This window comes from Anabrus simplex, chromosome 4, assembly GCF_040414725.1.
Source record: "Anabrus simplex isolate iqAnaSimp1 chromosome 4, ASM4041472v1, whole genome shotgun sequence".
NCBI classification, from domain to species: Eukaryota; Metazoa; Arthropoda; class Insecta; order Orthoptera; family Tettigoniidae; genus Anabrus; species Anabrus simplex.
Genome location: NC_090268.1, coordinates 423,263,626 through 423,286,891, shown reverse-complemented (window position 1 = coordinate 423,286,891; position 23,266 = coordinate 423,263,626). Strand labels below are relative to the sequence as shown.

Here is a 23,266-nt window from a genome sequence, read left to right as displayed (position 1 = left end):
CTCCTTAATTCCACAGCTATTTATAAATCTAATTCTTTCCAACCTGCACCTCCTTCTTAGTCTCTTTACTTGTCTGTTATAATATAGTGGATCTTCACCATTACTTACCACCTTTAAAGGTACAAACCTATTTTCACATTCCTCAACAATTGCTTTAAACCCATCCCGGAGTCTGTTTACATTTCTATTTACAGTTTTCCACCGACCATATTTACTTTTTTAAAACTCCCTCACGTCTGTTTTATCAGCCATATGGTACTGCCTAATAGTCCTAATTTTAATATTTTCCTTTCTATCACATTTATTTTTAACTACCACAAAAACAGCTTCGTGTTCACTAATATCATCTATTACTTCAGTTTCTCTATAGAGCTCATCTGGTTTTACCAGCACCACATCCAGAATATTCTTCCCTCTAGATGGTTCCATCACTTTCTGATATTAACTTATTTGCCATTTGTTGGTCATGCTTCCTGTTGTTCGCATTACCCTCCCAATTGACATTTGGTAAATTGAGATCACCCACTACAATCACGTTCCTTTCCTTATCGATCCCACATAGCTGATTATCTTATCAAATAATTCTGAATCAGCATCAGCGCTACCCTTTCCCGATCTGTACACTCCAAAGACATCAAGTTGCCTATTATCTTTAGAGATGAGCCTTACACCTAGAATTTCATGTTTGTCATCTTTAAACTTTTCGTAGCTTACAAATTCTTCTTTCACCAGAATGAATACTCCCCGCCTACCATTCCTATCCTATCTCTACGATACACCCTCCAGTTCCGTGAGAAAATTTCTGCATCCATTTTATCATTTCTCAGCCATGATTCAACTCCTATTACAAGATCTGGTAAGTATATATCTATTAAATTACTTAATTCTATTCCTTTCTTTACAATACTTCTACAGTTCAGCACTAAGATTTTTATGTCATCCCTGTTTGACTTCTAGTTCCCTGCCCCCTTTCTGGAAATGAAAATGGGAAGCCACAGAACACATTCACAGGACAGTCGAAGGTGGGGTTCGAACCCACTCATCTCCCGAATGCAGAGGATGGCTCCACAGCCATAGTACATTTACATGTGCGACCGTTCCACGTGGTTCTTTTGTGTACTTATACTGCCAAAATATCATCAATATCAAAACTTGTGGGAAATGATTCCTAAACTTTCACTTCCACTCCTCAGATACGAGTCAACATAGATAATATGTGAAAAATTCACCTTTTTAAACTAATACAAAATACAATAGAAAAAATAAACATCTGAAAGTACATTTTGTCGTCATCACAATTTGAGGTGGTATTGTCCATTGTAGTCTGGCTTATATAATTTTATGTAGGAAACATAAGTCAGTCAGTCAATAATAATCAATAAATGAGAGAGTCCAATTGTCTTATTCATGTATTTCTAACAGAGTACATTAACAAAACAAAATTCTTTAGACAAAGAGAATAAAGAACTGACAATTCACAATACACTCCTTAGAAATAAACTAAATATGTATATATTTTTTAATGCAGATAATACTTTCCTCATTTTGTAAGTTTTATTATGTCCAGTGAACAGGGTATAGATATTTATTGTATTCAAGTCATTTGTAGGGGCTGCCTGGCCGAGGCAGTAAAGGTGTGCTTTGGTTCACCCTGTCAGGAAGAAGAAAAATTTCAGGAACAAGATTTCCACTTCTGGAGCTACATATGGTCCTGAGGTTCACTCAGCCTACACCAAAATTAAGTGCCAAGTTAATTCCTGGAGCAAAGGTGGCCAGGCATAGAGCTAACCACTCTACCCCACCAAGTGCTAAGGTTAAGGATAGTGGAAGCATTTACCTTCCACCCCTCCAAGGGACTTCATGGCCAGTATGGAGATGACTTTGTTTGACAAACAATTTGTAACTTGGCTAACATCCTAAATATAGGAAGTTTTTCAGTTTGTTATATTCATTTAGAATAGTTAGACAGATTTCTCTAGGTACAAAATACGCGTACCACCAACACTTGTATTATGAACTTTTAAGTCAAAGAAATTAATCTGTGTACAGTAGAGAAAGGAAAAACCAAATTGGATGGCACTACAGCCCCAAAGGGCCATGGACTACTAAGCAACCGCTGCTCACCCAAAGGCCTACAGATTACGAGGTGTCATGCTCAGCACGACAAATCCTCTCAGCCATTATTCTTGGCTTTCTAGTCTGGGGCCACCATCTCGCTGTTAGATGACTCCTCAATTGTTATCACATAGGCTGAGTGAACCTTGAACGAGCCCTCAGATCCAGGTAAAAATTGCTGACCTGGCTAGGAATTGAACCCCGGGCCTTCAGGCAAGAGGCAGGCACACTACCCCTACACTGCAGGGCTGGCACTGTAGAGAAATAGGTACTCCTTTATACCAGACAGAACAGGTAGCACAAACCTATAATGCAGTATAATAGGAAGGATTTGTGTTTTGTTCAATGAAGTGAATGTACTCAAAGCCTAATTTTAAAGCTGTCACTACATTTGGAAAAAATAAATAAAATGTGTATTTCAGAAGTTTACTCTCCCAAACTTCTCACCACTAAAGAGAAAGTCCAATTCTTCTTGTATGCAAAATCAAATCAGAAGAAGTTGCATCATGCTACATCATGCCAGTAGATTCTCTCTTGTTTAGGAGGAGACAACACTAGCACCCCTCAATTGTCTGTATAGTCTTCTTGGCTACAATCACAATATCAATGGTTGCATAAAATTATAAGGTTTTGTCTGGTCTAGGGCAAAACCATTGAAGGAAGCAAGAAACCTGGAATCTTGAAAGTGTGTATCATATACGAAATCTTTCCTTCACCACTCTTGGCCTCCACTGTTCCTGTATTTAATCTACAATTCAAAGTAAAAATTACAATATATGTTGTTAGATTTACAACAAATCCAAACAATCCAAGTTAATGCCTAAATGCTGATGGTGGGACTTAAACTCTGGTCGCTGGGATGGGTAACTGATGCGCTCCCACAAACACTAAGCATACTCTAACACATACGTGTAATGTGTAGTGTATTTAAACCAAAGCAAAATTTTTAAATCTATATTTCTTAAAGAAAGGGGAGTGTCGTCTTAATATTTTGACCTGCAACTCTTCTGACAAAGCTGTGAAACTGCACCAAAAAATTAACCAAATCCCAGATGGCAAGTGCATAATGTCTCATTGTAACATCTTTTACATAACAACATTATACATCATGGAGTGTGGAATGGACTTTTTCCACCTTTTAAAAAATCCGATTACCTCTCCTCGGTTTTAACCCACGATCTTGGGATCTGCTGGCTGACACTCTACCACTGACCCATAGAGGGAGCTGGTTTCTAAGTAACTGTTTTACATGCGGTGAAAAATCTTTTTGGTGGTAGAAGCTGAGTGCGAAAAGCACATTATATAATTTAAAGTTAAAAACTTCATGATCGTTCCGTATTGAATAGAGAAATAAGAAGATGTAAAATATTAGAAGGATCCACCTTTCAATACTTCGTTGTAAGTTGAACTAAAAAGAAGTCACACCTTGTTTATTGGGACCGGTTTCGACACATTACAAGTGTCATCATCAGCCAAATAGTATTAGTTGTTTTAAGATCTTTATATCTTGCCCTACTTTACTGGAATGAAAGATGACAGCAAAAACCAGAGTACCCAGAGAAAAACCTGTCCCGCCTCTGCTTTGTACAGCACAAATCTCACACGGAGTGATGGGGATTTGAACCACAGTATCCAGTGGTGAGAGGCCAGCACACTGCCCCCTGAGCCATGGAGGCTCTTTTGAAGAATGTAAACATATGAAATTCAATATAGCATGAAATTTAAAAGCAGAAACTATCAGTATTCAGAATCTGCTGTTGAACATAAAACATAACAGGGTAAAATTCCAACCATGCGGACACAGAGTAGCTTTTGGCCTACAAGTGGCCATGGCTCTACACCTCTGCATTTGGGAGACAGAGAAGGGCTGGATCCCACTGTCAGCTATCCTGAGAATGGTTTTCCATGGTTTTCCATTTTCCTGCACTAAGGCGAATGCTGAGACAGTTCATAGCATAAACCACAGCTGACAAACTCCTGATGTTCACCACAAATCTTCTCCACCACCAAAAACCTCCCAGCTTGAGAGACGGCATCGCGATCTAAGAGGCCCATCTCTCCCTCTCAGGGAAGAACAAAAACAATTTAGTAGTAGTAGTAGTAGTAGTAGTAGTAGTAGTAGTAGTAGTAAGCCTCTGTGGTATAGTGGTTAGTGTGATTAGCTGCCACCCCCAGAGGCCCGGATTCGATTCCCAGCTCTGCCACGAAATTTGAAATGTGGTACGAGGGCCGGAACGGTGTTCACTCACCCTTAGGAGGTCAACTGAGTAGAGGTGGGTTCGATTCCCACCTCAGCCATCTTGGAAGTGGTTTTCCATGGTTTTGCACTTCTCCTCCATGTAAATGCTGGGATGGTATCTAACTTAAGGCCACGGCCGCTTCCCTCTGTCTTCCTTGTCTATTCCCTTTCAATCTTCCCATCCCCCGCAAGGCCCCTGTTCGGCATAGTAGGTGAGGCCGCCTGGGCGAGATACTGGTCATCCTCCCCAGTTGTATCCTCCGACCCAGAGTCTGAAGCTCAAGAACACTGCCCTTGAGGTGGTAGAGGTGGGATCCCTCGCTGAGTCCGAGGGAAAAACCGACCCTGGAGGATAAACAGATAAAGAAGAAGAAGAGAAATGGCGTTACCATCTAGGAGGTCCACCGCCACCTTCAGGCGCAGAATGAAAACTTGTGTTGTTGTTGTTGTTGTTGTTGTTGTTGTAGGGCCTGCCTGGCTGAGGCATTAAAGGTATGCTCAGCTCACCTGGAAGGACGTAGGCTCGATTCTCCAGCTGGAAGTCAAGAAATTTAAGAAACAAGATTTCCATTTCTGGAGGCACATATGGCCCTGAGGTTCACTCAGCCTACACTAAAATAAATACCAGGTTATTTCCTGGGAGCAAAGACGGCCGGGCATAGAGCAAACCACTCTAACCCATCAAGTGCCAAGGCCTGTACTAAGATGACTTTGCTTCTTCTTTCTAGCAGTAGCAGTCATAGTCATAGTAGTAGTAGTAGTAGTAGTAGTAGTAGTAGTAGTAGTAGTAGTAGTAGTAGTAGTAGTAGTAGTAGTAGTAGTAGTAGTAGTAAGACTGTATTGCATTTCTTGTTACAATATACCTAAAATATAAACTTTAATAATGTCTTCGTCTGGAAAGCCACGTCATTTGGTCTGAGTAAACTATAACTGCAGTGGAATGTGTCCAAGTCACTATATACTTGTAGTAAAATCTTTCACTGACCTGCTACGTTGATGCCGCAAGTGCCCAGGTCTAAGATTTCCCTGCGACAGCTCTGAGTCGCTGCTTGCATTAGAACGACCCGGAGTGATCGCTCCATGAGCAAAAGTACGTCGATAGTTGTCGGATGATGAGGAGCGTGGTGTAGATACACTGCGATCTTGTTCTGTGAATCCAGAACCTGGAGAAAAAATCAGACACTCAAAGCAACAGATCAGGATATAATAATATTTGTATTATTTTTGTGCTCTGTTTCAAAACTGAACAACATGTATTCCGCAAAAGTCTTTCTTCACTTAGTTGACCTACAACTACTCACATTTAGGAAAAGTAACTAATCTTATTTTCTGAGAATTCAAGGCCTTCAATGGGAAGAATATTTTTAAAAAATGTATATTTCATTGAAGTTATGTTTTGACTGAAACTGTAGTAAATATTTATATATGTCTATGCTTTCTTAAGAATCCTCAACCCATGTATTTTCAATCCTCAGCCAGAAGGCAGGTTGGATCCTCAACAGCTCCACCATTATCTGTCATACATGGAAGAGGCATACTAGGGAAGTGAGGAGTGATGTAGTTTCCCATTGCTTTCCTCACTGCAGACTGATACGTAATAGTAAGTTCTGGCTCAGTGAGGAAAGCAATGGGAAACTATATCACTCCTCACTTCCCTATTACCAGGTAGTCCTTGCAGCATCTTGAAGCTCTTTATTGGTAGCGAAGCGTTGTCTACCTAACCATGCCGTCATTTCACGAAAGAGGTGATAGTCACTGGATGCTAGGTCAGGACTGTAAGATGGGTGGTCAAAGACTTCCCATTTGAACTTTTGGAGAAGTTCTTTTGTCACATTGGCACTATGCGGTTGTGCATTGTCATGGATCAGAACCATGCCAGATGAAAGCATGCCTCTTCGTTTGTTTTGTATTGCTCTCTGGAGTGATGCAGGGTCTCACAGTAGACTTTCTCATCTGGCACAGATTGGCGGCAGACTTCTTTGCAGAGGGTATAGGAGCGCTGATCTCTCCTTATGACAAATGCCTCAACCTTCATGGTGACTATGTAGAAAAATAAGTAAGAATGTACAAATCTTCTGGTTATAAAATTATCTTGTTATCTCAATACGTCTATTATTTATGGCCTATCGGAACTTGAAACAAAACAGTCTTCGTAGATTTTTACCAGTGACTTTGGTGTAGTATTATAGTGCAAAGAGTTGAGTATAATTTTGTATAAGCACTTAGGACTGATGACTATAAAACATATAGTCTGTAAATAAATTTAATTCTATGTTAATACTTACAAGAAAGAGAGTTTGAGAGAGAGAGAGAGACTAACACAGATAGGCTAGTTTCGAGAAATCGGCTAGTTCCATGGCAAATTTGGTTGGTATTTGTCTGGATACAAATGACCATTAAATATGAATATGCACAGTGGTAAATCCAGGGAATTTTGCTACTGTATGAAGCTTCCCTTCCTAGACCAGCTCCAGAACCTCATATTCCAACATGATAATGCTCACTCATCTACAACACGGATGTCTCTCAACTTCCTTTGTGATGTTGCTACAATCCCCAGACCTTTCAGCAGTTGATAATTTTAGGACCAGATGAACCTTCACGCAGCGTAGGTAAAAGGTATTTAGAATACCAGTTGCCAGCCCTGCAGTCTAGGAGTAACATTCCTGCCTCTCCCCCGCATGATCTGGGTTCGAGTTCTGGCCATTTCAGGGATGTAAGGGCTAGTTTGATATCCACTCAGCGTATGTGATTACAATTGAGGAGCTGTCTGATGGTAAGATAGGAGTCCCAATCTAGAAAGCCTAGAACAACATCCAGGAAGATCTGTCGTGTTGACCTCAATTCAAGTCATAATTTGCAGGCCTTTGGGCTGAGCAGCAGTTGCTTGGTAGGTGAAGTGCCCATTATGACTGTAGCTCCAAGTGTTTTTGTTTTTTCCTTTCAGCATCATTTGCAACAGCTGTGGCACATTCACTCTTCCTCAATCAATCAATCAATCAATACTGATCTGCATTTAGGGCAGTCGCCCAGGTGGCAGATTCCCTATCTGTTGCTTTCCTAGCCTTATCCGAAATGATTTCAAAGAAATTGGAAATTTATTGAACATCTCCCTTGGTAAGTTATTCCAATCCCTAACTCCCCTTCCTATAAATGAATATTTGCCCCAGTTTGTCCTCTTGAATTCCAACTTTATCTTCATATTGTGATCTTTCCTACTTTTATAGACGCCATTCAAACCTATTCGTCTACTAATGTCATTCCACGCCATCTCTCCGCTGACAGCTCGGAACATACCACTTAGTCGAGCAGCTCTTCTTCTTTCTCTCAATTCTTCCCAACCCAAACATTGCAACATTTTTGTAACGCTACTCTTTTGTCGGAAATCACCCAGAACAAATCGAGCTGCTTTTCTTTGGATTTTTTCCAGTTCTTGAATCAGGTAATCCTGGTGAGGGTCCCATACACTGGAACCATACTCTAGTTGGGGTCTTACCAGAGACTTATATGCACTCTCCTTTACATCCTTACTACAACCCCTAAACACCCTCATAACCATGTGCAGAGATCGGTACCCTTTATTTACAATCCCATTTATGTGATTACCCCAGTGTAGATCTTTCCTTATATTAACACCTAGATACTTACAATGATCCCCAAAAGGAACTTTCACCCCATCAACGCAGTAATTAAAACTGAGAGGACTTTTCCTATTTGTGAAACTCACAACCTGACTTTTAGCCCCGTTTATCAACATACCATTGCCTGCTGTCCATCTCACAATATTTTCGAGGTCACGTTGCAGTTGCTCACAATCTTGTAACTTATTTATCACTCTATAGAGAATAACATCATCCGCAAAAAGCCTTACCTCCGATTCCACTCCTTTACTCATATCATTTATATATATAAGAAAACATAAAGGTCCGATAACACTGCCCTGAGGAACTCCCCTCTCAACTATTACAGGGTCAGACAAAGCTTCACCTACTCTAACTCTCTGAGATCTATTTTCTAGAAATATAGCAACCCATTCAGTCACTCTTTTGTCTAGTCCAATTGCACTCATTTTTGCCAGTAGTCTCCCATGATCCACCCTATCAAATGCTTTAGACATGTCAATCGCGATACAGTCCATTTGACCTCCAGAATCCAAGATATCTGCTATATCTTGCTGGAATCCTACAAGTTGAGCTTCAGTGGAATAACCTTTCCTAAAACCGAATTGCCTTCTATCGAACCAGTTATTAATTTCACAAACATGTCTAATATAATCAGAAAGAATGCCTTCCCAAAGCTTACATACAATGCATGTCAAACTTACTGGCCTGTAATTTTCAGCTTTATGTCTATCACCCTTTCCTTTATATACAGGAGCTACTATAGCAACTCTCCATTCATCTGGTATAGCTCTTTCGGTCAAACAATAATCAAATAAGTACTTCAGATATGGTACTATATCCCAACCCATTGTCTTTAGTATATCCCCAGAAATCTGATCAATTCCGGCCGCTTTTCTAGTTTTCAACTTTTGTATCTTATTGTAAATGTCATTGTTATCATATGTAAATTTTATTACTTCTTTGGCCTTAGTCTCTTCCTCTATCTCAACATTATCCTTGTAACCAACAATCTTTACATACTGCTGACTGAATACTTCTGCCTTTTGAAGATCCTCACATACACACTCCCCTTGTTCCTTAATTATTCCTGGAATGTCCTTCTTGGAACCTGTTTCTGCCTTAAAATACCTATACATACCCTTCCATTTTTCACTAAAATTTGTATGACTGCCAATTATGCTTGCCATCATGTTATCCTTAGCTGCCTTCTTTGCTAGATTCAATTTTCTAGTAAGTTCCTTCAATTTCTCCTTACTTCCGCAGCCATTTCTAACTCTATTTCTTTCCAGTCTGCACCTCCTTCTTAGTCTCTTTATTTCTCTATTATAATAAGGTGGGTCTTTACCATTCCTTACCACCCTTAAAGGTACAAACCTGTTTTCGCATTCCTCAACAATTTCTTTAAACCCATCCCATCCTCAGGAGCACATTAGACATTCTCTCTCTCCATGGCTAACTGTAGCACCATATGGTTCATTACAGACAATGAACCTCATGTTAAATCCATATTGACGGTTGAACTTCTTACAAAATTTTACAAAATTATTTTAATTCTATTTTTACTACTTTTTAATTTTAAACTATTTTAAAACAAAATGAAATGTTAGTTAAATATTTTTTTAAACAACGTGATGACTTTACAATAAAAAGTACTTATAAAATCCTCCTTGTCAATACAAATCAAATCATCTGTTAGAAGGAACAGAGTCTACACATGTTTCAGCCTATTCTCAAGGCCTTGAGAAAGTGATAACCGTCAATACGGAATGAGATTTATAACTTGCAAAGCATGATGAAAGTTAAAAAAAAAACCTGTGAATTGTTGATTGTTAAAACAGTCTTGAGCTGGAGGTCTTTCTGTTTCAATGTTTTTGTTGTCCTTTGGTGTGGTTCAACTGGTATCTGTATACTGTTGCCTTAATTGTTGTGTTCCAACATGGGCTGATATACATGAGCATTATTGAAGTTGAACTGTCTGATTGTAGTGTTACGTAGCCCGCTTGTATCACCCGTGTTCTCCGACTACGGAGTCCAGCTCTCGACTGACTTGCTTCCATAGTCAAGATGCAAGACATGTTGCTACAAGGAAGTTAGCTGTCGTAGATGGCCTAAGCATCACTGAAGAGGCATACTAGGGAAATGAGGAGCGAGACAGTTTCCCATTGCTTTTCTCACTGACCCAGAACATATCAGTCTGCCAAGCCAACTGAAATGCATGCACGAACCGACCCTCTGAGCAACATTTTCACATCATTCATAGCAGGGACTGGCTGCATAGGAATGGCATTACTAGCATCGCTCATACCTCAGTGTTTCCTATGTCTTAAAATCATCCTGATATCTCAATACATCTATTATTATGGCCTATCAGAACTTGAAAAAAAAGCCCACCTTATCAAAGTTATTTATGTAATTTAAGTAATTCATAGACTTTATGCCTATCCTCCTCCCAATATACTTTAAATAAGTTATAATTAAAATACAAGACTTGTCAACTAAATGAATTATTTAAAATTAAATAAAACCCAACATTTTGCATAAAATAAGCATCTCTGCTTAAAATTATAATTATGTCACAAAAAAATAAAGTCTGCACCTACAATTTGAATTTGTATTTCAGCTCCTTCTGTTTGAAACTTCCTTTGAATGGCTGATCTCTTTTTGGTCAGGTGTGATTTAGCTTAACTCCTTCCGGGCAGTGGGCAAAATTATGCTCAGGCCACACTGCGGCCATAGCCCGTAGTAAGGTTTTACAATTCACTAAAAATCGAGAACGAGCTATGCATGCATTCTGTTGGTTAGATCGCGTTTCTTCATGTATTAGTTACGTGAGTATTTAAGCAGATGGCAGTATTATATGTCTAAGTCAGAGAATTTACGATATTTTCGATCAACATGCATCAGTAGATGTTGTCACTCAGTGAGCTCTAAGACATGGCTTCTCGCGGCAAACATGTGCTTGACGAAAGTGATATTTTCAATATTTTATGATATATTATAAGTTTATGGTCAAATGAACATATTATTGACATATGAATTCGAAACAACTTCTTACATTTCATTACGATTGGAGTTCATTTTATGGCCTAGCGCATGTTCCCACGTATATAAAATTTGCGTGAAAACGTAAGATTGTCTACATATTAGTAAAGTTGTCTGTATAGAAGACTGTAATTTCCCTTTCTCAGAAGTCTTCTGTGGTAAATGGAACAATATTTTTACATTCAAGTAACTTTTGACAAAATTTATCAATTAAAATAAAATGGCATAAGAGCTCCCATTTTCATTATTGTAATGCAAAATGCAAACTCGTGTCCTCATCCCGAGGTGGTGCAGCTCTTTTCAGGCACACGCCCATTGGAGGTGAGCTGCATGTACCATTTCAACCACATACCAGCCCTCCTGCCATTCTTAAATTTCTGGCAGTACTGGGAATCGAACCCAGGCCCCCGAGGACGGCAGCTAATAACACTAACCGTAACGCTACGGAGGCGGACATTGTAAGTATTATTATTGTTTTTATTATTATTACGAAAAATGATTATTTTTTATCATACTCATTATTGTTGTTGTTTTGTAATTGCAATGGTCATTTTATATTAGCAAAATAGGGTAAATATAACAGTATTTCAGAAAACTGTACTTGCTTAGTTATCCGTCAGACCTTTTTTCCATTCGCAAAATATGGTATAATATATAAACAATTTTAAAATCTCAAGTGATAGTTGACATAATACAAACAGCGTTTTTCAAAACTAGATGCACAAACAAGCACAAAGAAAAAATAATCATGCAAATATCTCCTACAGGTACAGAGATATAATGTTTTAAATATCATTCAAAATGCCCAGTCCAGAACGTTTGTTAGGGATATTAAGGCCCAGACTAGAATGGGTTAATTATTTGGTGAAAATGTTTGCTCGCTGACGAAGGGAACAAGAGAGGTTCTTGAAACATGTATGGCATTTTACTGATTTAGATTAAATAACTTTTTATAACACTGACAAGGTGGACAAAGATTTTCACCAGTGACAGTGACAGTGACAGTGACAGTGGTGTATTAGTTTTAAGTCAATACAGTCTAAAATCAAACCATAATGGTTAAAATAATACTATAAGGAAGACAGCTTGAGCTGTGCAGGATTAATCTTAAGTTTGAGGCTTTATGATCTAATCTTATGTGCTGTTCAAATCAATGGAAGATGGCTTTCTAATATTAAAAATATCACTTGCAATGAACACGATCCAAACCACATTTACAATGATGAGAAGCTACTAACACAGTCACAGTCAGCTCTCATGCCTTACTCTGAATTTTAGTGGCACATACACTGTCACAGCCCTAGTCCTCTTGTCTAAAGGTGGATTTCCTTTGCAGGCAAGATGTAGTGTTTACAGTGCACTGTGTCTTTTGGTATAGGCTGGAATAAAATTATTACTTTCATTGACCTGTCTCAGTCTTATCCTTGGCTTTGACAATATGAAAGTGGCTGAGGTCTGAGTGATGCTAGTAATGCCATTCCTTATGCAACCAGTCCTTGCTATGAATGGTGTGAAAATGTCGCTCATACGGTTGGTTGGTGCATGCATTTCAGTGGGTTTGGCAGACTGATGTGCAATAGTAACTTCTGGCTCAAGTGAGGAAAGCAACGGGGAAACTACCTCACTCCTCATTTCCCTAGTACGCCTCTTCAGTGACACCTAGGCCATCTATGACAGCTAATGGTAAACCTGCTGAGGATCCAACCGGCCTTCGGGCTGAATACCCAACATATATACATACATAGATGACTTGGAACTTAACTCTGTTCTATCTAATCTGGATACAGACTCTCACCTGTTCCTCCATTGCTCGGATGATGGCTAGTGATGTACACCTGCATGCTCTTTGGCATGTCATATACGACTGGAGGATGTACCATAGCTCGCTTGCTCTCCATGTGAGGCACTGGTTCAGGTCCTAGCTCGTTGTGCCTGGGGAGAACAACACAGAACTAAGTAAACTGTCTGAACATTTACTATGGTTTAACAGGGAGGTAAGGCAACACAGAGGTATAATGAGTACCATTACGCTACAACATATCATTGAATCTGATTCATAAAATATAAATTCAAAGCTGGGGGCATAAAAAAAAAAATACCAACAGAAAGACATAGTTACAGGCATAGTTTTTTCGCATTAATTTATGTTTGATTTTACGAAAAGGAAACAATTTTTCGTATTATTTAATGAAATAGGACTGACCCCATCGCTTTAATCCTTTCCTAAAGTTATTCATAAAAAGATTAATTTATGAGATTTGTGAAGTATTTATGTGAAAGATAAATAAAGAGAAGCAATATTGATAATCATTCATTGTTTCTTATGTAATCTTGATTAGAACTATAATATAGCCCTAATCATGATCACATAACAAATTACCCTTTCACCCTACATAGTCAGAGCTTTCACCCTATATGGCCATACCGTTAAGGGATTTTATAGAATAACTAGCAAATGTACCCATGCTTCGCTATGGTATTCTACATTGCATACGGCTATCGAAGTAAATTACTGTACATGAAGTGAATAAAACATTTTAAACTGCATGTCTCTTGACGTTATCCGAGAAATAGCATAGGAAGGTACGCAGACGTTGTTTCCAATGTAAAGTGCGAGTTGAGGAGTTGTGATGATAATGACAGGTCCACTTGTCTACCGCAATTCACTATGCGTAACATCAGTCACATTTTGATGGGTAAATTTTTCGAGAAGGTAATTATACATTACAATTATACACAGGCGTTGGAGGAGGTCCCCATTCCTACTGCCAGTTAAAGTCGATGTGGGGAGTACTGATTACAACAGCAGACGCCCTCCAGCTGACATTCACTATTGATTTGTAAAGTATTAATTACAATGTCAGACACACCCTCTTCTAGATCGCTACAAATCGACTTCAATGAATAAACGTAGATTGACATACGGAAGTGTATGCATGTTCACCTTCCAAAGTATGTTTTCCAGGTAGTAAGTCATACTTGAAAGTCACACTGGAACATACACACGTCCACTATCTCGGTCATTTTTGACAATTTATTTTCTAACCTCCTCACCCCCTATGCCGAAGGGGGCTGAAGTTGGACTTTAAAAATCCAGAATGTTACTATTCATCTGAACGACCCGGAAAACTATGGACTCGGCAGTATATTCGATTATTTTTATATCTCACTCCCCCCTCCCCCACCCTAAATGGGGCTAGTGTTAGTATTCATCTCAGCGACACTATTTTCGATTATTTTTAAGTTCAATCCCCTCGTCCCCACCACAAAGGGGGATGAACTTGGACTTATAAAATATCCGGAGTCTCACTATTCATCTCAGCGACCCTGACAACTATGGAGTCGACACTATTTTTGATTATTTTTATATACCACTCTCCCATCGTCCCCCCATCACGAAGGGGACTCAACTTGAAAAAAATTCTGGAGTATCATTATTCATCTCAGCGACTCCGAAAAGTATGGATTTGACACTACTTTCGATTATTTTTATATCTCAGCCCCTTCGTCCCCTGCCCCTTTCCTGGGGTGTTCTACACCCACGTGGTTTGTCTCCTGATACTAAAATTCAAAGTGTACAATTCTCCCCGGCGACCCTGATACTATGTCTTCGACACTATTTCCCCAAAGGGGAATGAACTTGGACTTATAAAATATTCGGAGTCTCACTATTCATCTCAGGGGCCCCGACAACTATAGATTCAAAATTATTTTAGATTATTTTTATGTATCACTCTCCCATCAACCTCCCCACCAAGAAGGGGGCTGATCTGAGACTTTAAACAATTCCAGAGTGTCACTATTCATCTCAGCGACCCCGACAAGTATAGATTCGACACTACTTTCGATGAATTTTATATCTCAGCCTCCTCGCCCCGCCTGACCCTAAGGGTTCCTGGGGTGTATTACCCCCTCGTGGTTTGTCTCCTGATACTAAAAATTCGGAGTGTACAATTCAACCTCGGTGACCCCGAAAACTATGTATTCGACACTATTTTCGATTAATTTTATATATTACTCCCCCCTCGCCCTCCACCCTAAAGGGGGATGAACTTGGACTTATAAAATATTTGGTTTCTCAATATTCATCTCAGTGACGCCGACAAATATGGATTCAAAATTATTTTAGATTATTTTTATGTATCACTCTCCCATCAACCTCCCCACCAAGAAGGGGGCTGATCTGAGACTTTAAACAATTCCAGAGTGTCACTATTCATCTCAGCGACCCCGAAAAGTATAGATTCGACACTACTTTCGATGAATTTTATATCTCAGCCTCCTCGCCCCGCCTGACTCTAAGGGTTCCTGGGGTGTATTACCCCCACGTGGTTTGTCTCCTGATACTAAAAATCTGTTGTGTCACTATTCATCGCAGCGACCCAGAAAACTATGGACTCGACACTATTTTCTATTTTTTTTATAATTATATTACCCCACATCGCCCCCACCCCGAAGGGGGCTGAACTTGGAAATTAAAAAATTCCGGAGTGTCACTATTTCAGTGAGCCCGAAAAGTATGAATTCGACACTACTTTCGATGATTTTAATATCTCATCACCTCGCCCCCCCTGCCCCTAAGGGTTCCTGGGCTGTCTTACCCCTACCTGGTTTGTCTCGTGATACTAAAAATCCGGAGTGTACAATTCACCTCGGCGACCCCAAAAACTATGTATTCGACACTATTTTCATTTAATTTTATATATCATTCCCCCCCTCGCCCCACCCCAAAGGGGGTTGAACATGGACTGTAAAAAAATCCGGAGTGTCACTATTCATCTCAGCGACCCCGAAAAGTATGGATTCGACACTATTTTCGTTAATTTGTATATCTGACCCCCTCGCCCCCCCATCCATAAGGGTTCCTGGGCTGTCTTACCCCCACCTGGTTTGTCTCCTGATACTAAAAATTCGGAGTGTACAACTCAACCTCGGCGACCCCGAAAACTATGTTTTCGACACTATTTTCGTTTAATTTTATATATCACTCAACCCCACCCCAGAGGGGGCTGAACATGGACTTTAAAAAAATCCGGAGTGTCACTATTCATCTCAGCGACCCCGAAAAGTATGGATTCGACACTATTTTCGTTAATTTGTATATCTAACCCCCTCGCCCCCCCATCCATAAGGGTTCCTGGGCTGTCTTACCCCCACCTGGTTTGTCTCCTGATACTAAAAATTCGGAGTGTACAACTCAACCTCGGCGACCCCGAAAACTATGTTTTTGACACTATTTTCGTTTCATTTTATATATCACTCACCCCCCACCCCAGAGGGGGCTGAACATGGACTTTTAAAAAATCCGGAGTGTCACTATTCATCTCAGCGACCCTGAAAAGTATGGATTTGATACTATTTTCGTTAATTTGTAATATCTGACCCCCTCGCCCCCCCCTACCCATAAGGGTTCCTGGGCTGTCTTACCCCCACGTGATTTATATCCTGATACTAAAAATTTGGAGTGTAGAATTCAACCTCGGCGACCCCGAAAACTATGTATTCGACACTATTTTTGTTTAATTTTATGTATCACTCCCCCCTCGCCCCCCACCCCAGAGGGGGCTGAACATGGACTTTAACAAAATCCGGAGTGTCACTATTCATCTCAGCGACCCCGAAAAGTATGGATTCGACACTATTTTCGTTAATTTGTATATCTGACCCCCTCGCCCCCCTCACCCGTAAGGGTTCCTGGGCTGTCTTACCCCCACGTGGTTTGTCTCCTGATACTAAAAATTCGAAGTGTACAATTCAACCTCGGCGACCCCGAAAACTATGTATTCGACACTATTTTCGTTTAATTTTATATATCACTCCCCCCTCGCCCCCTACCCAAAAGGGAGCTGAACTTTGACTTTTAAAAAATCGGGAATGTCACTATTTATCTCAGTGACCCCGAAAACTGTGGATTTGACACCTTTTTCAATTTTTTTTATACCTTGCCCCCCCTGACCCCCCACTCCTAAGGGAGCTACAGATGGTTTACCCCCACAGTGCTCATCTCCGGATAGCAAATCATAAGTGTACCAAGTTTGGTTGAAATTGCTCAAGTGGTTTAGGAGGAGATGTGTCATTTACACACATACACACATACATCCATTTTTATATATAGTAAGATGATACGAAAAGATACTTCTGTTGAAATGAGAAATCCTTATTCTGTCTTCTGTTCCCTTCACACATGTGATATTGGAATACAATTTCAAGATCGTTATTTTCCATGAATTTTGCTTCATAGTTACACTTATTGCAAAATAAGTAAATTTTGCTTCAAACTGGACTTCGTTGCTTTAATTTGCTGTAATTTGCAAAAACAAAATCTCTAATTTCTTAACCAGAATCATTTGATTATTATTATTATTATTATTATTATTATTATTATTATTATTATTATTATTATTATTATTATTATTATTATTATTATTATTATTATTATTATTATTATTATTGATTCGTAAAGATATTTCAAAATCGCGTGGTTTTTTTTTTTTTTTTTTTTGCATTTATCGTTCATGCAAAAAAAACTCTAGACATCTGGTAGTCCATACATACAGCAGAGCTCTAATTACCCAATTCTCAATTATTTGAGTTTCATAGTGGAAAAATTGCTTGTAGAATGTGCCATAGCATGCAGTGGAGACTACACATATCTGTGAGGGTGGAAAGTGGTGTACATGTCTGTTGTCAAGGCACATCAGTCACAGGGCACAAAATGAGCCAGTGTCGGTCAGTATCTTCTGCCATACACATGTTTTTATTGACCTGGCAATAAATTGTGCTTCATTTTAAAATTAATACTTGAAGACTACAGGAAAAACCAAGCAGTTATGAAATCAAATCCACAGCCTGTTTCCAGTCATTTGACCGAGTCAGGAATGAAATGAATGAAGCTCCCATCTAGTGGCAAGAATAGGAATTGTGCCAGCTGCCGAAACCTGTCACACTTCTCTGGGGCAATGATTAATGACTGACAGCTGAAATGAAATGATATTGGAGTGTGTTGCTGGAATGACAGATGACAGGGAAACCCGGAGTACCCGGAGAAAAACCTGTCCCGCCTCCACTTTGTCCGGCACAAATCTCACATGGAGTGCCCGGGATTTGAACCACAGAACCCAGTGGTGAGAGGCTGATGTGCTGCCGCCTGAGCCACGGAGGCTTTTGGGGAGAAACAAGCAGTCAAAAAAGCCTAAAATAGAGAAGGAAAAATTTTAATGTTTTTAATTTTGTGTACGGCACAGTCTTGTTTAAAACCTAAAAATAGTATTGAAGAGTTTTCTAGTTGTTCTTTATGTTGATTGTTACCAAAATAAATAAACCACCATTTGACAAACAGTCTAGAAATATCGACTTCTGGAAATGTTCTTGCAATACTCTAAATGGAACACATCCGAACATACAAGAAACAATTGATCGACCAGCCTCTCGACTGGAGTAGATCAAACTTGAATATTCTAATACAGTTTACAAACACTCATGGATAAGTCTACAAAATTCCTTATGTTTCTAACATGGGTCTGGATAATGAATCATTATAGTAAGTTTCCAGAAACCTCCACATGTATCAGAATGATAATCCAAACCTCGTTAATCCGAAAGTCCGGTTAATCCGAACTGAAATATTCAATTTTTTTTTTTAAAGTTCTCCTTATTGAAATGAAAGAACATATTATAGAATGAAGACTTACTTGCACTTTATTAGTCATATTTCACTAGAATAACTTAATGTAAATATAATTACACATCATAAACCATCAATTACTGTGCGTTTATCTTTACAAAGTCTGTTAGTTTCTTTTGCTGTAGTGATTGGGACCTACTCGAAGATGCAGTGTTAAACCAGAATCTCATAAACATCACATCAATGGGCGTAGTAGCGGAGTGTTGCTCGACGTAGCGTACGGTAAGTTCTACAGTTAAAATTGAAATAATAAATAAAGAGGTTCAACCTATTCAATACAAAAGAATAAGAAATGCAGTGATTACATTCTTATTTAATAATAAGTAGAAGTGGTACCAGTTTCGACCCTAGTCCAGGTCATCATCAGCCGATTAAAACATGAAAAACAATGCATAGAAAAAAGAAAATAAAAGATCAAGTTCACTCCGGATCAGTAGAAGAGGCGATATAAAAATGACAGGGTAAACACTGTAAAATTCAGAAGAAGTAAAAGGTAAGTCACTTAAAAGAAACAGTGCGTAATTTTCTGAATGGCAGTATGGCACACGCAGTGTTAGGCAAAGTCTTATAATGGTTATAAAAGTGGAGAACGGTTAAATGAGCTAGCTTGTATACACTGTCAGGCACAAAGTCATAACATAATCGAACACATATGAAGATCCATAATCATGTTGAAGCTGAAAATGAGTAGATCAATTGAAGTAACTTGCCAGCTCCCGGTGATCAGCGTGATATATTCAACAACAGGCACTGTGGTTTCAAACGCCAACGTAAAATGAAGAATAGCTTAATGATCCAGTATTTGCTTCAGTTGCGGGAATGTAAGTATATATAGATACATATAATATAATTCCTGAATAAGTAATTGTGATCCTGTAGAATTTGAATATGAGACTAGTGTAACCCGTTACCATATTTTAGCAGTTTTAGGAGACAAGTTTTAACCTAGTTTTAGTCGTTTTCTCCTCTACGGGTTCTTAACTACCCTACTGTAATTTCATACAGTATTTTATTAATGTAACTGCTAAATAATGGGTATTTCAAATTACAGCATGTACTGTATTGTAGAAACTATTTTCCTCAGACGGTTGAGGCGCTGACCTTCTGACCCCAACTTGGCAGGTTCGATCCTTGCTCAGTCTTGTGGTATTTGAAGATGCTCAAATACGTCAGCCTCATGTAAGTAGATTTACTGGCATGTAAAAGAACACCTGTGGGAGAAAATCCCGGCACCTAGGCATCTCCGGAAACCATAAGAGTAGTTAGTGGGACGTAAAAACAATAACATTATTATTAGGAAATATTTTCCAGTTAATCCAAAAATTTCGTACTCCGAACAGACTGCTGTCCCAATTAGTTTGGATTAACGAGACTCTACTGTATACCCACTATATGAATATTACAGAACTTTCTATAGTTTTCGACTATACAGATTTTGACGTTAGACATATTCACAATACATATTTGAGAATATACAATTTTACAATACACTTAGCATTTAATAAAACAGATAATCTATATATTAAAAGCAGCTTTGGCAAATCTTTCCATTCATTCTTTGGACCGATTTGCTTCATTTCTGTTTTATCTCTCCGGAATTACCCACCGGTGAATCATAAGACATTGATAGGTCTTTAAGTTCAGCCAACATTGAGTTATCATAAAATAAAATAATTAAATGATCACTGCAATAACTGAAGGCGAAGGCTTACCCTAGTCCACAATACGTTCTGTACTTAACAGGTTGCTAAGTGACTAAAACTTTCATTAATATTCTGATATATTTGATTTTCATATTTACTAATATTATTGCATGCAGCCATGTTTCATTACTACCTGTCAAGCAAGAGAGTATACACTTCTGATGATAGAAGAATACTATTCTCTGCTAGATGCTCTTTGATTCTCTGACCTTCTCCAGCTTCTGAATATACTCAACAGGTGGCAGAGAGTTCCTAATAGCTTACATGCTGCTAAGAGAAAAATGTCTGCGTACAAACAGACCCCATCATGACATATGCCTCAGACATTATCTGGGAACACCTATCGAAGGACAATCTAACAACACTAGAAAGAGTGAAGGCCATGTATCTTAAAAATGTTCCCTGTCTGGCAATAAACGCTCCTTAGAAACTAACTTATGGGCTCACAAGACAACGATACTATATAAAAGAACTGCAATTAAAAATACCATTGCCTTCTAGGACACAATACCATGCTTTACATCAAGAACTGAAGGATAAAAACGCGAATATGTGGATAGATTTTTACCAAACTGACGGCATGATGGCATCAGAATGGATGAATTCTGACTACGAACTGTGGCATACACTTCTTACTAAATGTTTATAAAACCATTGAAAAGGACTGGCTAAAGAATATGACTGACAGGCACATCTAGACAAGTTATTGAACTATTTATAATGAGTGTTGTGGAGCAGCATGGGTCCTCTAGTTAAAATATATTAAAATATATTTAGGTTATGTGTAGGATGGCATACATACAACATTCTCCACTAGAAAAACACACAGTTCCCATACATGGCAGATGCCGCCCACTTTCGATGGAGGGTCTGCCTTACAGGGGCTGCACCAGGCTAGAAGTAGCCACACAAAATTACTATAACAATGAACAGCCCATTCATTTGTCAAAGTGACCACAGCCAAAATATCAATAAAGCTCAATTTTCTTCATAACCCTTACAGTTACGAAGAAAATTTATATGATGTTCCTTACAGAAAATGGAATTTCAGGGCCACATGGTGCACTTCATTTTCTTTATAGGGGCAACCGTTTACCTGCTATTTTTATTAATGTAGGGCAAAAGTTGCCCAAATGTAGGACATACCTCAGTAAAATTCCTTACTACTTGGAGATGGTAAAATATATCTAACTCTAAAGTATTCCTTGTGTGACTCAGGACTTCAAGCTATATCCTCACCAAATTTCACCTCAATTGGTCCAGTAGTTTTTAATTGTATCCAGAACAAACAAACAAACAAACAAACAAACACACACATCATATCATTTTTATTAGTAGTATACTACAGAAGTATAGATATAATGGGTGGTTCACCAGCCCCCTTATTTTTTTGGAGATGTTGTTCGAGTCATCAGTCCATAGACTTGTTTGATGCAGCTCTCTATGCCAGCCTACACTGCGCTAACCTTTTCATTTCTACATAACTGCTGCACCCTACATCTGCTCAAATCTGCTTGTCATATTCATACCTCAGTCTACCCCTACTGTTCTTACCCCCTACACTTTCCTCAAAAACCAACTGCACAAGTCCTGGGTGTCTTAAGATGTGTCTAATCATCCTATCTCTTCTTCTCGTCAAATTTAGCCACAACGATCTCCTCTCACCTATCCGATTCAGTATCTCTTCCTTCATGATTCAATCTATCCATCTCACCTTCAGCATTCCTCTGTAAGACTACATTTCAAAAGCTTCTAATCTCTTTCTTTCTGAGCCAATTATCATCCATGTTTCACTTCCATACAATGCCACGCTCCAAACGAAAGTCTTCAAAACCATTTTTCTAATTCCTATATCAAAGTTTGAAGTGAGCAAATTTATTTTCTGAAGGAGGCCTTCCTAGCTTGTGCTAGCCTGCATTTTATGTCCTCCTTACTTCTGCCATCGTTATTTATTTAACTACCCAAGTAACAATATTCATCCAATTCCTTTAAGGCTTCATTTCCTAATCTAATATTTCCTGCATTACCTGACTTCGTTCGACTGCACACCATTACTTTTGTCTTGGACTTCTTTATTTTCATCTTGTACTCCTCACCCAAGACTCCGTCCATACCATTTAGCAACTTCTCCAGATCTTCTGCAGTCTCAGAGACAGGCAACCCAAATAGTGCGTATAACCTAAAGAACCTCATAATTTAGTTTTATGAACACCAAATAACTTGAAATTTCTCCTTATGGTCAATAAGGCTCTCCCCTACCTGTGTGTCATCACTGTAAATTCATCCATGGACCTAGGGAATGAAAAACTACTATGTGCATTTGCACGCCAAATACCAAGAACCATTCTGCAAACATGTGATTTATTGCACCTTGAAATAACACAGGCACCCATAATAGACCGAACTAATAGGTTATGCCACATGTTCTGGAATGTAAAGAAGTTGACTGAACACTGTAAACCATCGTTGAAGACTTTGAAACGGATATTAACTTTTGAGGTAGAACGGGTATACTTACCGGTAAGTACTAAACCTCTAGCAAAGATCATGTATGTTGACTTCATGGCTGAACCCATTAAGGGCTGAAGCACAAGGTGTGTATAGGCAATGTAGTGGTTCGAATCTAGCACGAAGACAATTTTTTTGAACGACAGAGGTGCTCCATTTTAGCTGGGATACAATAATCAATATTTATTTGGTACTGGTTTTGAGGCATGTACGCCTCTGTGGTATTGCGGTTAGTGTGATTTGCTGCCTCCAACAGAGTCCCAAGTTTGATTCCATGAAACTTGAAAACTGGTACGAGGGCTGGAACGGGGTCCACTCAGTCTGGGCAGGCCAACTGAGTAAAGTGGGGTTC

General features: G+C 39.0%; 1 protein-coding gene across 1 annotated transcript in view; it reads right to left on the bottom strand.

The window, feature by feature from the left end:
* The window catches only part of LOC136872059 (uncharacterized), a 492,909-nt gene that overhangs the window by 23,233 nt on the left and 446,410 nt on the right, over positions 1-23,266 (bottom strand). The window contains exons 11-12 of the mRNA XM_067145916.2: positions 12,815-12,951; positions 5,340-5,517 (exon numbers count right to left, since the gene is read on the bottom strand). Of these exons, the coding sequence (XP_067002017.2) occupies positions 5,340-5,517; positions 12,815-12,951 (315 nt within the window). The remainder of the gene's footprint in view (positions 1-5,339; positions 5,518-12,814; positions 12,952-23,266) is intronic.